Raw genomic sequence first — 12,863 nt, 5'->3', positions numbered from 1 at the left:
TCAATGAACAACCCCTCAAAGTTTAAGGTACTACAATTTTGACATTGATAATTTTTGCTTAGGTGTATCAACTTTGACAATTTTTTTTTTTTTCTGTTTTGCAGCTACAACTGTTTTCCGAGCCAGACTTCCAAGGACAGCGTGTTCTTCTTGATAATAGCATGGAAACTCTGGATGATTTTGTGCCAAGATCCTGTAAAGTCCTGGCTGGCAGGTAGGCCCCACACACATAACATCCAATGGCCATACTAAATTTATGCGACATTAAAAGGCAATGTTTAACCCTTGTGCTTATGTGTTCCAGCTGGGTGATGTATGAAGGGGCACAGTTCACACAAAGAATGCATGTGCTTGAGGAGGGTCAGTACCCCAACACAGAGGCCATGGGTTTCCAGTCTAAAGACACAATCGGCTCCATACAGACAATAGCACAGGTAAGCACTTTTAATGATTCCAATGTTATTACAAAGCTTTTCCTGAACCTGTATGTTTTTCCTTGTGTAGGAGTTTTCTCTGCCCTCCATACTCTTGTTCAATAAGGCAGGGTGTAAAGGCCGCAGGATACTGCTGGAAAATGGGAGTGTGAATCTGACGGAGAAGGGACACGATGGATGTGTGCGCTCCCTGGTGGTGGAAGGCGGAATGTACGTGCTGTTGTTCATACTGTATTTCAATCTTTTCAAAAGGTCCCTCTCATGTGGCATATCGTTCTTAAAAAGTCCCTTGGTAAATATTAAGGGGTGGATTCTATGGTAGTGTTTGTATTATTCTGACCTTGTAATTTGATGTCGTCTCTGTCGGAAGAAAATTGACAAAGATGACCCTTTTTCCCACTATTATGTAAAAAGTGGTTGCAATATTCAAGCTCACGGGCATAAAAGTTATCATTTGAACGGACTTAAAGCCACAAGATTATTAATTTGGCATTCTGGCCCCAATCTCTAACATTGTTATCACCTTCAGCATGTGTGGACTGCTTAGTTATTTCTGTCAAAATCAGTGAATCCCCCTTAGAGTTGTACACACCAATTTTATTATCATTGTTTTCCAAATGAGCTTGATAATATATACAATTATGCGATCACACTTGGGTGTTTTATAATTCAAGGGAAAGCGTAGAATAATGCAACTGTTTATGTGTTACCAAGCTGTATAGTTTTCATAGTTTTGTTTGTCTGGCTTATTTTTCCACAGGTGGGTGATTTACGAACGCAGTAACTTCCGCGGGCGACAGCTGCTTTTACTGCCTGGTCAAGTGAACGACTGGGGTCACTTCAGTGGGTGGGAGCGAATAGGATCTCTGCGTCCATTACTCCAAGTAAATAAAACAATAAAACAATCTATTGTACATCTTTCGTTAGATGCATGTGACGCACCTCTTTACTTCCTTTTGTCACGACAGAAGCAGCAGTATTTCCGTCTGCGCAGTAAAGAGAATGGACATTTGTTTTCTTTGACCGGAACACTGGACGACTTAAAACTAATGAGGATTCAGGCTGTGGAGGAGAGTGGAGGTATGGAGCAGGTGTGGCTCTACCAGGACGGACAACTCTCCTGCAAGGTACTATGTTTACTATTTCTTTTTATGGTCAGTGAGTTATGCTAGTTCAAAGTGAATGAATAATTGTCCTATAAAGCACTTTGAGAAGTCTTATCAAGCTAATCCAAATCCAAGCCATTGTTATTTATTTATTATCACTGAAAAATGCATGAGTGAAATACCTGAAAACAAGGGTTGGGCAAAGTTAGGACAATTGAACAGGAAATAACATTGCTCCGGAGAGCTCACTAAAGAGGTCTTTGTTTACAGGTTTTTTTTTCCGGGTGAACGGTCATCTTTGCGCGAGGGGCATGATCTCAATAACATGAATACTTTTTGCCCCTAGCTGTTGGAGGACTGTTTCCTGGAGACCTCGGGCGGCATGCTGATGGCCGGAAGTCGACTGTGTGTGTCGCCCGATAAAGGAAAAGACAATCAGTTGTGGAACTTCACTCCCGATGGTTTGGTGCGCTGCCATCTGCAACGTGACCTGGTTCTGGAGATCAAAGGTAACTCAGGATTTTGCCATGGTTTTCCCCCTACTACTTTTTATAGTCTTAGCTGCTACATTATCCGACAGTGCCATCTTCTCAGGTTAATAAGAAGTGCAGGAGGAAATTAACAATTCACCAATCCTAGAAATAAATACAGTACCGCTTTTGGCTGTTCTTTTGCTAATATGTGCATGGTATTGTCTTTCAGGAGGACACCAGTATGACAAGAACCAGGTCATTCTCAACCAATTTGATAAAAGAAAATTGGGCCAGCGGTGGATTTTAGAGATCATCTAAGCATGTCTGCCAGGATCCTATATGTAGATTGAAACTAAAGACATTTTGCTCCAAATGTTTTACAATATAATGGGACTCTGCCCTGTGTCATTGCTGCATTCCTCTGCTCTTTCTGGTACTTCTATGCATGCTAGGTCTTCTACACATGAAGTCTTGAGCCTTTGTTAAAAAGGTAAATGTGGTTTACTTTGTTTCCCTCTTGTAAAGTTTTGATACTTCTTTAGGTTTTACATTTTGAATATATTTTATTACACAAGACTGTAAATAGAATTAATGGAACACAATTTTCTAATTCAAATTTCAAAAATAGCCCTGCCCACTGTGACTGTAAATATGTAAATATAAAATAAAGTTCTCAAATAAAAACAGTAGAATTGTGACCTGTATCTTATTTTTATTTAAAAAAATGAATTGCTTAATTCTTCTTAAATATGTGCATCAATATCTTTTCTTTAGACACATAAGTATGTGTTCAAGTAAAAGTACAGCAACAGATGCTAAAATGCATCTTCTGGATTACTGATTTGGACAACAGTTTTCCCTCGAGCATGTCCTTTTTCCATTTTCTCAAAAGCCTTTGGAACTTCAGAAAAGTGGAAGATCTCTTCGACAACAGGACGGATCTGACACAAAACAAACAAAGTTGGTAATATATTGTGTAAGGTGAACATTTTGTTTTATGAATGTCTCACGAATAAATTCATTGCTTACCTGTCCTACATCCATCATTGCTCGTATATCGTCAAGTGCAGGGCCACTTGGAACAAAAAAGCCCCATCGATAGTGGACTCCTTTCGTTAGGTACTGAAAAACAGCAGTTTCACACATTTTTGCTATGACTCTAATAATAGTATTTAGTAATTTATTCTTTATACTGTAGAACATTTAAGAGTAATAATTTTGTCGCAAAACAAAATGTGTTGACTGAATCCCCTTTTGTTGTCATCCATACACTTTTACATTCACTAAAACTTTCCTCATTACTTCAAATTCTGAAATGAAACAATTGGGGCAAGTAAACCACCAGAGGGCGCCAAACGACTTCTACTGAAGACATGGACATTGGCCATTACTACTTGCATAAAAAGAGCAAACTGCAATTCTATCGATATTCTAGTATAGCATGTTATAAACATAACTACACAGAAAGGGACAACTCTCATGCTGCTACAGGCCACATTTATTGGTGATAATTACTTTGTTTTATATAGCTGTAGTTAGTGTGCTGTTCATATAAGCTGGGAAACACACTATCTGTTGGTATTTGCTTAATGACATCTGCTATTAAGTCCTTAAACCTCACATCAACTATATTTCTTCACTGTAAGATCAATCACGTGTGTCATATTTGTCATATTATGGAGGAATCTTTTTTCTTTTCTTTTTGACAATATTAAAGTGAATTGCACTACCTGGAGTGACACACAGTGTGGCTAAGACACAAGCGTAACTGTGTTCACTGACAGGAAACCATCTACACCACAAGGGTGGAGCTCAGAGGGGCACAATGAAGTGGGATAAAATGTACGCATTGCACAAAACTCAACAAAAAACATAGGGGAAGAGTATAATACATTGTAATGGCAGGAATGCATTGACGATATAGACAATGAGCATGCAATGGTTCCTTTTCTTACGCATTAAACGGAAGTGACTGGTTGGTATAGTATTACACTCTTTGTGACTGAACACTGTGTCTGGATGAGGTTTAGGCCACTTTATGACACCATTAACAGCAATATCTCTCAAACAAATATGTCGACATTAGGAAATAAGTTTACCTTAAGGGCTTTTCTGGCCATGGTAGCAGCACTCTGCATCATGCCATCCGCGATCCCGAGCTGGTCCGTGTTTTGGAGAAAAGGGGTGACAAGAGTGACATACTTCGCACCTGTCCACGGTTTAAGGAGGTCCACAGCCCATCGCTCGGTATCACCCCCGATGTTGTCGAGAATTAGGTCAAATCTGTACCAGAGAATGTCAAAAGACATTACATTACATTACAGCCCAAATTCATTTCCAACAAAAGTAGCTAAAAATAAATAAATAACTGAGCTGTAAGTAAATAGGCTTTGAAGAATTGTCCAGGTAGGAAGGTATAGTTTTGGTACGTGGGCCTTACACTAAAATGAGAAAGATTTTATCATCGTGGAAACAAACAAATAACTTTCCATAACAGGAAAGTGTGCTTTGGTTTATGTGATTTTGACGACCGATGCGCTTACTTTTCCAACGCTCTCAGGGGCTCATCCACTGGCCCCGCTGTGTAGTCCACCACATGGTCCGCCCCTAGCCCCCTGACAAACCACTGGGCATTCTGGGAGCAGGTAACAGTCACATGACCTCCCCAGGCCTTCAGCATCTACAAACATAGCACGGTCTGAGTAACCTTTTTATTCATCGTTGAGCGTGAGTTTAGGCCAAGGTTTCACACGTTCAGTTGGTAGAAAAGGAGAAACACACGTGAGTAAAGCTTAACACTAGAGGCTTGTTATGCAGTGTTTGAGGAGCAGGGAAGTGCATTATTCATTTGATCATGCTGTAATGTGAGCTACAGCGTTCAGGTCACATTGTGGAGAGTGGGATAGTCTGACACTCTGTTGGCTCACTGCAATAGCCTCCACACTTCAGTCAGAAAGTCGACATTCACAACACACAATAAATTCAAACTGAAATCACCTGTATGGCAAATGTTCCTACGCCTCCAGAGCCCCCAAGAATTAGAATCCTGTAAAACATGATCTGCTATTAATGAAGCCTTTTTTGTCGCTCACTGGGATCAAGATATTATTAGTTGGTGTTTTTTTTTTCTTCAAGGTTTTTCAATATACGTATAACGCCAATGTGTACCATTTCACCACTATATCATTATATAATTTTATTATGTGTAGTTATGGAATTATCTACAAATAAACATGTGTATTAACTGTAAGTGGGCTCTTCTCTCTCAGAACTGACTCATAACGTTGCTGGGTACAGGACATCACCGGCTCATTACCAAGGAGATGTTGCTGCTTTGCTTTGACTACAGACAGATAAACATTACGTTTAATTTTGTTAGGTCCTCCTCCCACAGCTTTATTTTGATAACCCACTGCAGAAATTATATTATCAGTGTCTGGCTATTATTTGGAGCATGTTTATGTTTTGAGTATTTTGACAGCTGTTGTGTGGCTTCAACACTCAGAAAAGGAAAAAAAAAAACAAGCACCTAAGGCCATAGATTGATATTTACAAATACAAACTATTCCTTCTGACATTACTTGGAGCGAGTGGCTGTAGTGAAGCTATGACAAGTGTTTTCACTTTGCGAGGAGAGGATTAAGCTTAGATCGAGAGGTGAGGTAAGCATTTCCTGGATGTGTAGGACCTCAGGAGGAGCTTTTTGGCCACTGGAAAAGACCCATGATTACTCATAGATGTGCTGGCCACTCGAAACACAGCTCCAGGTATGTTTATTTTATGAGAGAACAACATTGTAACATGGTAAAAAGCGCTAAAAAGGTTAAATTTACATAACACCCCCAATTTAATAGTCAGGATGTCACACTTAATAAAATTCATTGTTGCAGTCCTGGTTTAATACTAGAATAATCCACACACCGTTTCTTTGCACAGTTGTCTTTGTTGAGTCCACCAGTGTTGACCAGTGCAGACCAGGCTGTGTTTGCTACATACGGCAGAGATGCAGCTTCTACGTGGCTCAGGGATTTGGGCTTCAGTGATATCTGTAAAAGAAGAAAGGGAAAAGGAAGGGAATGGCTGAGATGTATGTGGATAAGTATATGGGGGTAGGCATGTATGTGGGTACGTATGTGTGCATGTGTATACATGTGCATGGGTAGACTTGCAGATATATACACATTTATATATATATATGTCTATATATGCTTATATGTCTTCTCAACTATTATTAATATTAGTACTATTATTGTTACTTTTATTTTTATTTTTTATAATTATTATAATTGTTACCACTTATTTGTTGTCTATGCACTGGGTGTAAAATACAAAACAAAAAACATTTGTGTTAATTCTGACACGCTAATTGTGTAAATTGTAAAAATGAAACTTATGGCACAATAAAGTAATAAAAATAAAAAAAAGTGATATCTGTAAACAACACACAAAGACCAAGTTATAAGTGTTTCTAGAAAAAAAAGTTACGATATAATGGAAATTGAAGCTTCAAACTACAACTGTCTATAACGATTCTTCTTCTAACAGTGAACATCAGCTAAAACCTTATGTATATCTCGGATTAACTGATAAGATTTGTTTTTAAAGTGAAGAGCAAATGTTATTGATACCTCATTTCCACTTAATACAACAAATTCCGCAAAACTTCCCTGCTTCCATGGTGGAATGGCAGCCCACACCTGATAAAGCAGAGAAAACAAAGCACACTATTTGTTGCTAATGCAAAACAAGTAGCACAACTTCCTTGTGATCTTTGTGTGCGCTACTGTGGAACTTTCCAAGTAAACAAATACAAATACAAATATAGATAAATCTTCCAACACAGTTTCCAGTATACATTCGATATGAAAAGTGAATGTCCTCATGAGGCTAATAGAGCCTTTAACCCACTGCATTTGTTTACCTCATCACGCTCTTTGAAATACTTGACATCTAGACCACACTCCATGATGACCCCGGATACGTCTCTTCCCAGAATGAGCGGAAACTCCATGCCCGCTTGTTTGATAGTCAGAGGATCTCTTTTCATAGACAATGTTGCAGCACCATAACCACCTAAAGACAAAGACAGGACAGTGACAGGACAGAATAGTAAATAAAAGGTAATATTTGTGGGATCATGTGCACTTTATGAAAGTCGCTACATATTGAACTTGGGAGACATTATGCTGCATTTGTGGGCACATGCAAAAATTTGACTGTATGTAAACTTGCTACATCTCATTTAAAACTGAAGTCAGTCAGAGTTTTACCTACTGGAGGCCTTAACTAACACCTCTTAGGACTTGATCGGTGACAGGTGCTGGGATTGTGTTGATTTCTAAACTGTGTGGTTCCTTCTGCTTTCGGTTTGGATAAGCGTCTTGAGAGCCAATACAAACATCTTAAACATTAAGCACTTCACTGACAACAATTACAATGTTGATTTTGAACATTGCAATTCTTATCAGTGGAATTTTACTTTACCTGAATCTGGGAATAAAATGATTACATTCATTCAAGACAAAAAGCAAATCTCCGGTCTCTGCACTGGCTTACTGTCACTCAGAGAATAGAATTTAAAACAGCTCTGCTTGTGTACAAGTCTTTTCATGGTTTAGCGCCAAAGTATATCTCTGACATCTCTGCAGCCGCATGAACCATCTCGGGCCCTGAGAACCTCAGGGAGGGGTCTTCTCGGTCTCCTGGTGGTTCCCAGAGTCAATAATAAACACGGTGAGGCTGCGTTTCAGTTTCATGCAGCCAAAATCTGGAACAGTCTTCATGAGGATGTGAGACGGGCCTCAGCTCTGACAATGTTCAAATCCTGAAAACAGTTCTTTTTACCGATGCATATGACTGAAAGTATTTTATCAGCGCTCTTACCTTTGACTGTAATTGATTCATTTTATGCTGATGTTTTTATTTTATTTTATTTGTTTTCTTGTAATTTTATGCAACTGTGAAGCACTTTGAATTGCCTTGTGTATGAACTGTGCTCTACAAATAAACTTGCCTTGCCAAATTTCAAATGAACTGATATAGTTTGTGTAGCCTCCAATTCTAGCTTAAAAACCCAAAGCAGGAACTGAAATTACAAATGAAATAGCTAAAATCTGAAGTGCATAAAGTGTTCTGCTTCCTCTTTGCCCTCCACCCCCACTTAAAACCGCAGTGTCAAGTTCACTATGGATAAGTTGACTCATTTTAAGAAACAGCCAAGCACAAAAAATAACAGAATTGCAGGGGCATAGTACTTACCAAAGACTTGTTGTAACAATGTTGTTTTTAAACCAATTGCTTACCTCTCATACTGACATCCAGAGGGTTCAGTCCAGCAGCACACACTTTCACTATCACCTCATTAGGGTAGTGTATAATGGGAAAGGCGGCATTTTTGGTGTATCTTAAAACGTCATTCGCTCCATATCTATCAATGACCCAGGCCGGCATAATATTCCAGCATGTCTTCGTTGTACTGAACTGCCTATGTGGGGAAACTACTGCACATTGGCATGACACTATGTTTTTAAACAGCGACTTACTACTTTTATAAATTAAATGTATAGGCCTACTCATGATTCCACTTCTAAAAGCCAAAAAACGGATCTATTCTTCGACTCATGTACAAATCTCTTTATAAATCATTGGTGAAAATTGTCCTGTTCGATAACATGCCGCTTCCTGGTTCTCTGACGCTAAGAGGAAGAATTGACCAATCACGTTACACCTTCTTCAACTGCGGACCAATCACAGCCGTCGTTGTTTGGTGAGCGAAATGGAAACAAACATGGCAGCCCAGTGTAGCGCTCATACTTCACGAAGGTTGTTGACATTTTAATTGTATTATAAAGGGATAACCGAGTAAATATTCTAACTATGCTCAGCTTGACAATAAAGGAGGTTTGTATGAGCATGTGCGTGTGTCTGTGACGCGTAATGCTGTTCATAAATAGGTGTAACAAGAACATTATTCCTGTGTTGCTGGATGTTTTTCCTGATTTTTCAATGTTTTTGTTCCTCAGGCGTCCTTAGCGCTCAGAGAGGGGAGCATCTCTCCTACTGAACTGTGTAGGAAATGCCTGAACCGAATCAAGAAAACACAACACCTGAATGCTTTTATTACAGTGACAGATGAGCTGGCTTTGAGACAGGCGCAAGAGGCAGAAACTAGACTTCTGCAAGGTATATCATAACATTAATTGATGAATGTATTTATTTAACGACTAATATTTGTGTTAGTCGTTAAATATTGACTACACCCCCTCTTCCATCCAGGTTCTCCCAAAGGCTTGCTGGATGGTATTCCTTTTGCAGTCAAGGATAACTTCAGCACAGAGAATATCAAAACAACCTGTGCCTCCAGGATGCTCAAAGGTTTGGGGATTTGCATAAGCTACCAGTTCGATGTTCATTGAAGGTTATAACGATACGCACATAAACATCAAACTTACAGAATGTGTTTCTATGCAGACTACACTCCTCCATTCAATGCTACAGTTGTGCAGAAGTTACTCGACCAAGGAGCTGTCATGGTGGGGAAGACCAACATGGATGAGTTTGCTATGGGGTGAGTCATCATCTGAAAATGCAGCATAGGACATGTTGATGCTATGATGTTATTTGATATGGTTTTAGAGCAGGAAGCACTGATGGAGCGTTTGGACCGGTGAGAAATCCCTGGGGATACGCTGCTCCGTACAGAGAAAACACAGGCCTTGACCCTGACTCAAACTGGGTAGTGACTGGAGGTAGCTCCGGGGGTAGTGCAGCTTCTGTGGCGTCTCTCACCAGTTACCTGTGAGAACTCAAAAACGCTGTTTATTAATTACAGTATTTGTCCTAATCTTTAAATAATTCAGATTTGTTTTTGCAGAGCTCTCGGCTCAGACACAGGCGGCTCCACTCGTAACCCTGGCTCACTCTGTGGTGTTGTTTCGTTGAAACCTACGTATGGTCTACTGTCCAGACATGGCCTCATTCCTCTTGTCAACTCCATGGATGTGCCAGGCATTATAACCCGTAGTGTTGGGGATGCAGCTTTGGTCTTAGGTAGGAAATGCAGCTAGTACTACTGTTCAGACTGCATGTAGGTGAAACAAAACAAAAACAAAAATCAAGTGCTTTTCAGTTGTTTCAGTTAAATATTTGTTTCTCAAAGATGTTCTCCAAGGTGTTGATGTAAAAGACTCGACTACCATCCCAGCTCCATCTTCGCCAACACAACTTCCAGAAGACTTTGATGTCAGAAACTTGTGTGTGGGCATTCCCAATGTAAGCCCGCATTCATATCATTATGGCTGTACTGTAAATTAGGTTAAAAAGCCAACAGACTATTCATAGCTATGTGATGTCAGGAGTATCATGCCCCAGGCTTGTCTGAGGAGACAGTAGAGCAGTGGAGTCGTGTTGCTGACATGTTTGAGAGAGCAGGAGCCCGGGTCGAGCAGGTATCCCTCCCCCACACCCAGTACTCCATTGTGTGCTACCACGTCCTGTGCTGTGCAGAGGTGGCCTCCAACATGGCCCGTTTTGATGGGTTGGAATATGGTATGTAAATTCTTCGTCCAACTAAAATAAAGCATGTCTGTGCTAAGAAAGAAAAAATACAATAAACAAAGTAAAATAGTTTTGATCAGTTTTATTTTAATAAACTCAATCATTACAACCTTAATATTTACAATTACTTAAAAATATACAACTACATTTCTCAATAATATTGTATTTTAGGTCATCGCAGTGAAATAGACAGCTCAACAGAAACCATGTATGCCGCCTCCCGACACGAAGGCTTCAATGACGTTGTGAGAGGCCGGATTTTATCTGGCAGCTACTTCCTGCTCAAACAGTAAAGCGAGATCAAGTCTGCTATTAACATATTAACTAGAGATAAAACTTACATTGTCATTCTTCCCCCCCAGGAACTATGAGCACTACTTCTTAAAGGCACAGAAAGTCAGACGTCTAATAACAGATGATTTCAAGCATGTCTTTAACTCTGGGGTTGATGTGCTGCTGACCCCCACCACTTTGGCAGATGCGGCCCGGTATTCTGACTTTACACAAGAAGATAATCGAACTCGTAGTCTACAGGATGATGTCTTCACTCAGTCTGTCAACATGGCAGGTATTGGCAGAATGCTCACTGTCAGTTTTTGAAAGTTGTGAAGCATAAAGTAATTTTTTCTAATATTATATATGTACATACTGTACTGTACTGCACTGGAAAAAGAGGGGGTCAGGGAAGGGTCTCTGTATGTTTGACCATCGAGCTACAATCCCTCAAAATCCCGAGATTACAATTTGAATCTCTATGGTCATGGTGATACATGATTAAAAAGGAGTAATATAGAACAATACTAAAATGATATATTTATAAGAACACTAGCATCAATGGTCAAATCAAGTTACCCTTAAGAGCATATATTTTTCTCTCCAGGGCTACCAGCTGTGTCTGTGCCTACCGCTCTGTCCAGACGAGGCCTCCCCATTGGTCTACAGCTCATTGCCCCAGCACTTCAGGACAAGAGACTGTTGTCTGTAGCCCAGTGGATCGAACAGAGGGTCGGCTTTCCCTCCATCTCTGAATTTGAACAACGCAGCGAGGCCAGTGACCAATGGCAAAAGACTAAAAAGGAACATACTATATAACCGTATAAAAGAGCTATATCGCGGTGACTTTCTGCAAGATCCTAATTGGTTTAAAAAACCTATAGAGAATAAAGTCAATATTTGGTCAAACAACCATGTTGAGTTTTTACTTATTTTTAAAACGCTATGGTGGTAGGGTTATGCAACACGCTGTTTCTAGGCTCATAATATGTAAATACCATAATATTGCATAAGCTCAGCTGAGACCAAATATTCAAATCACACAAACGTTTTGCTGTTGACATTTAATTAAGAAATTTCCATTTCCCTGTCGAGTTGTGAACTTCCTCTTTTACCTTTATCAGTTCCTTGTAAAACTATGCAAAAGCATAGGTAAATATCTACCTAAAATTACCTACCTACAATTACATTTTTTTTCTTAGCATTATTTCAGCTTTTTAGGTATATTGATAATTTATTAAGAAAATATACTATTTTACATCATGCATAACAAATGAAATTATGTTTTGGGTTGCAGAGTGTGATTTTATGATGTGGTTGGTCCTGACACCGTGCCAGTTGAGAACCACTGTTTTACAATGTATCCCTCTGTTTGTTTTTGATTAGAGTGGTTAAGTTGTTTGTCTTTGAGATCATACCATAATAAAAACATCTCTTTTTTTGCACCTATTGTATATAAGGAATATTCACAATATAAATGCCACATAGAAGGCACAAGATGGTCTTCAGAGAGTTATGTGGTGCTATATCATTCCTTTTAAATGGCCATACATTTACATACTGGAGGGGAGCTAAGGCTGGTGTGCTCAAATGCAGCCCATTCTTCCAGCCCTGAACATAAAGTTTTTCATCAGATCTTTGTTCCAGTAGAGGCAGAAATTATATTTCTCCTACAAATAAATGCACTGATGAGGCAGTATTCTAAACCTTATGTCTGTTCTCTGGTCAAACATCACTCAGGACTGAAGCGCTTTGAGCTTTTGCTTAGTCAAGATGATGTCACTATCTTTTCCAATCACATGATAGCATTTTACTTATTCATGACACTTTGAGTAAACAGCGAATCCGTGCAGATGGGAAAAATCCCTCAGTAGCAACTACAGTAACATTTTGAGAATTTGTGGAATGCAAGGTCATGTGTCCTGAATGTCCTTCACCTGCAGATTATCCAACCCCACCCCTTCCTCCCCTTTACTCTATACCACAATCTCACCCAGCAAAGATACACCTAAGCTACATAG

The 12,863-nt window shown here is 39.5% G+C and overlaps 3 protein-coding genes across 5 annotated transcripts in view; 2 read left to right on the top strand and 1 right to left on the bottom strand.

Moving 5' to 3' along the window:
- Nucleotides 1–2,711, top strand: part of crybg1a (crystallin beta-gamma domain containing 1a) — a 30,404-nt gene extending 27,693 nt beyond the window's left edge. The window contains exons 13-20 of the mRNA XM_079574284.1: nucleotides 2–27; nucleotides 105–214; nucleotides 305–434; nucleotides 505–644; nucleotides 1,195–1,318; nucleotides 1,403–1,561; nucleotides 1,887–2,049; nucleotides 2,243–2,711. Of these exons, the coding sequence (XP_079430410.1) occupies nucleotides 2–27; nucleotides 105–214; nucleotides 305–434; nucleotides 505–644; nucleotides 1,195–1,318; nucleotides 1,403–1,561; nucleotides 1,887–2,049; nucleotides 2,243–2,331 (941 nt within the window). The 3' untranslated portion in view covers nucleotides 2,332–2,711. The remainder of the gene's footprint in view (nucleotide 1; nucleotides 28–104; nucleotides 215–304; nucleotides 435–504; nucleotides 645–1,194; nucleotides 1,319–1,402; nucleotides 1,562–1,886; nucleotides 2,050–2,242) is intronic.
- A 22-nt stretch (nucleotides 2,712–2,733) lies between these two features.
- On the bottom strand, nucleotides 2,734–8,699 carry rtn4ip1 (reticulon 4 interacting protein 1). Its single transcript, XM_079573304.1, has 9 exons — nucleotides 8,316–8,699; nucleotides 6,935–7,086; nucleotides 6,642–6,710; nucleotides 5,935–6,059; nucleotides 5,011–5,059; nucleotides 4,557–4,693; nucleotides 4,113–4,296; nucleotides 3,043–3,135; nucleotides 2,734–2,954 (listed from the first exon to the last, which is right to left on the bottom strand). Exons 1-9 carry the CDS (start codon nucleotides 8,587–8,589, stop codon nucleotides 2,829–2,831), a joined length of 1,209 nt encoding a protein of 402 aa, XP_079429430.1. The 5' UTR covers nucleotides 8,590–8,699; the 3' UTR covers nucleotides 2,734–2,828.
- Nucleotides 8,700–8,742: 43 nt separating this feature from the next.
- On the top strand, nucleotides 8,743–11,763 carry qrsl1 (glutaminyl-tRNA amidotransferase subunit QRSL1). 3 transcript variants are annotated; one of them, XM_079574086.1, is made up of 11 exons: nucleotides 8,743–8,835; nucleotides 9,036–9,195; nucleotides 9,289–9,387; nucleotides 9,484–9,580; nucleotides 9,654–9,810; nucleotides 9,887–10,062; nucleotides 10,172–10,284; nucleotides 10,368–10,560; nucleotides 10,741–10,858; nucleotides 10,932–11,137; nucleotides 11,450–11,763. In XM_079574086.1, the coding sequence occupies exons 3-11, from the start codon at nucleotides 9,310–9,312 to the stop codon at nucleotides 11,659–11,661; spliced, it is 1,350 nt and encodes a 449-aa protein (XP_079430212.1). In that variant the 5' UTR covers nucleotides 8,743–8,835; nucleotides 9,036–9,195; nucleotides 9,289–9,309; the 3' UTR covers nucleotides 11,662–11,763. The 3 variants fall into 3 exon arrangements, with proteins under 3 accessions (XP_079430212.1, XP_079430210.1, XP_079430211.1); XM_079574084.1 differs by having other exon boundaries at nucleotides 8,780–8,913; nucleotides 9,649–9,810; XM_079574085.1 differs by having other exon boundaries at nucleotides 8,791–8,927.
- The last annotated feature ends 1,100 nt before the right edge of the window (nucleotides 11,764–12,863 follow it).

Source organism: Gobius niger, assembly GCF_951799975.1.
Source record: "Gobius niger genome assembly, chromosome: 16".
Classification (NCBI taxonomy): Eukaryota; Metazoa; Chordata; class Actinopteri; order Gobiiformes; family Gobiidae; genus Gobius; species Gobius niger.
This window is presented reverse-complemented; position numbering and strand designations above follow the sequence as displayed.

Bases quoted from the DNA above. Each gene is read 5' to 3' on its own strand.
- rtn4ip1 (XM_079573304.1), bottom strand. From the start codon at position 8,589: ATGAGTAGGCCTATACATTTAATTTATAAAAGTAGTAAGTCGCTGTTT. The intron at 6,711-6,934 runs GTAAACAAATGC...CTGCTTTATCAG, and splicing joins ATTTCAAAGAGCGTGATGAG to GTGTGGGCTGCCATTCCACC. The intron at 4,694-5,010 runs GTGATTTCAGTT...CTATGTTTGTAG, and splicing joins TAGGAACATTTGCCATACAG to ATGCTGAAGGCCTGGGGAGG.
- qrsl1 (XM_079574084.1), top strand. From the start codon at position 8,890: ATGCTCAGCTTGACAATAAAGGAG. The intron at 9,388-9,483 runs GTTTGGGGATTT...GTTTCTATGCAG, and splicing joins TGCCTCCAGGATGCTCAAAG to ACTACACTCCTCCATTCAAT. The intron at 10,063-10,171 runs GTAGGAAATGCA...TGTTTCTCAAAG, and splicing joins GGATGCAGCTTTGGTCTTAG to ATGTTCTCCAAGGTGTTGAT.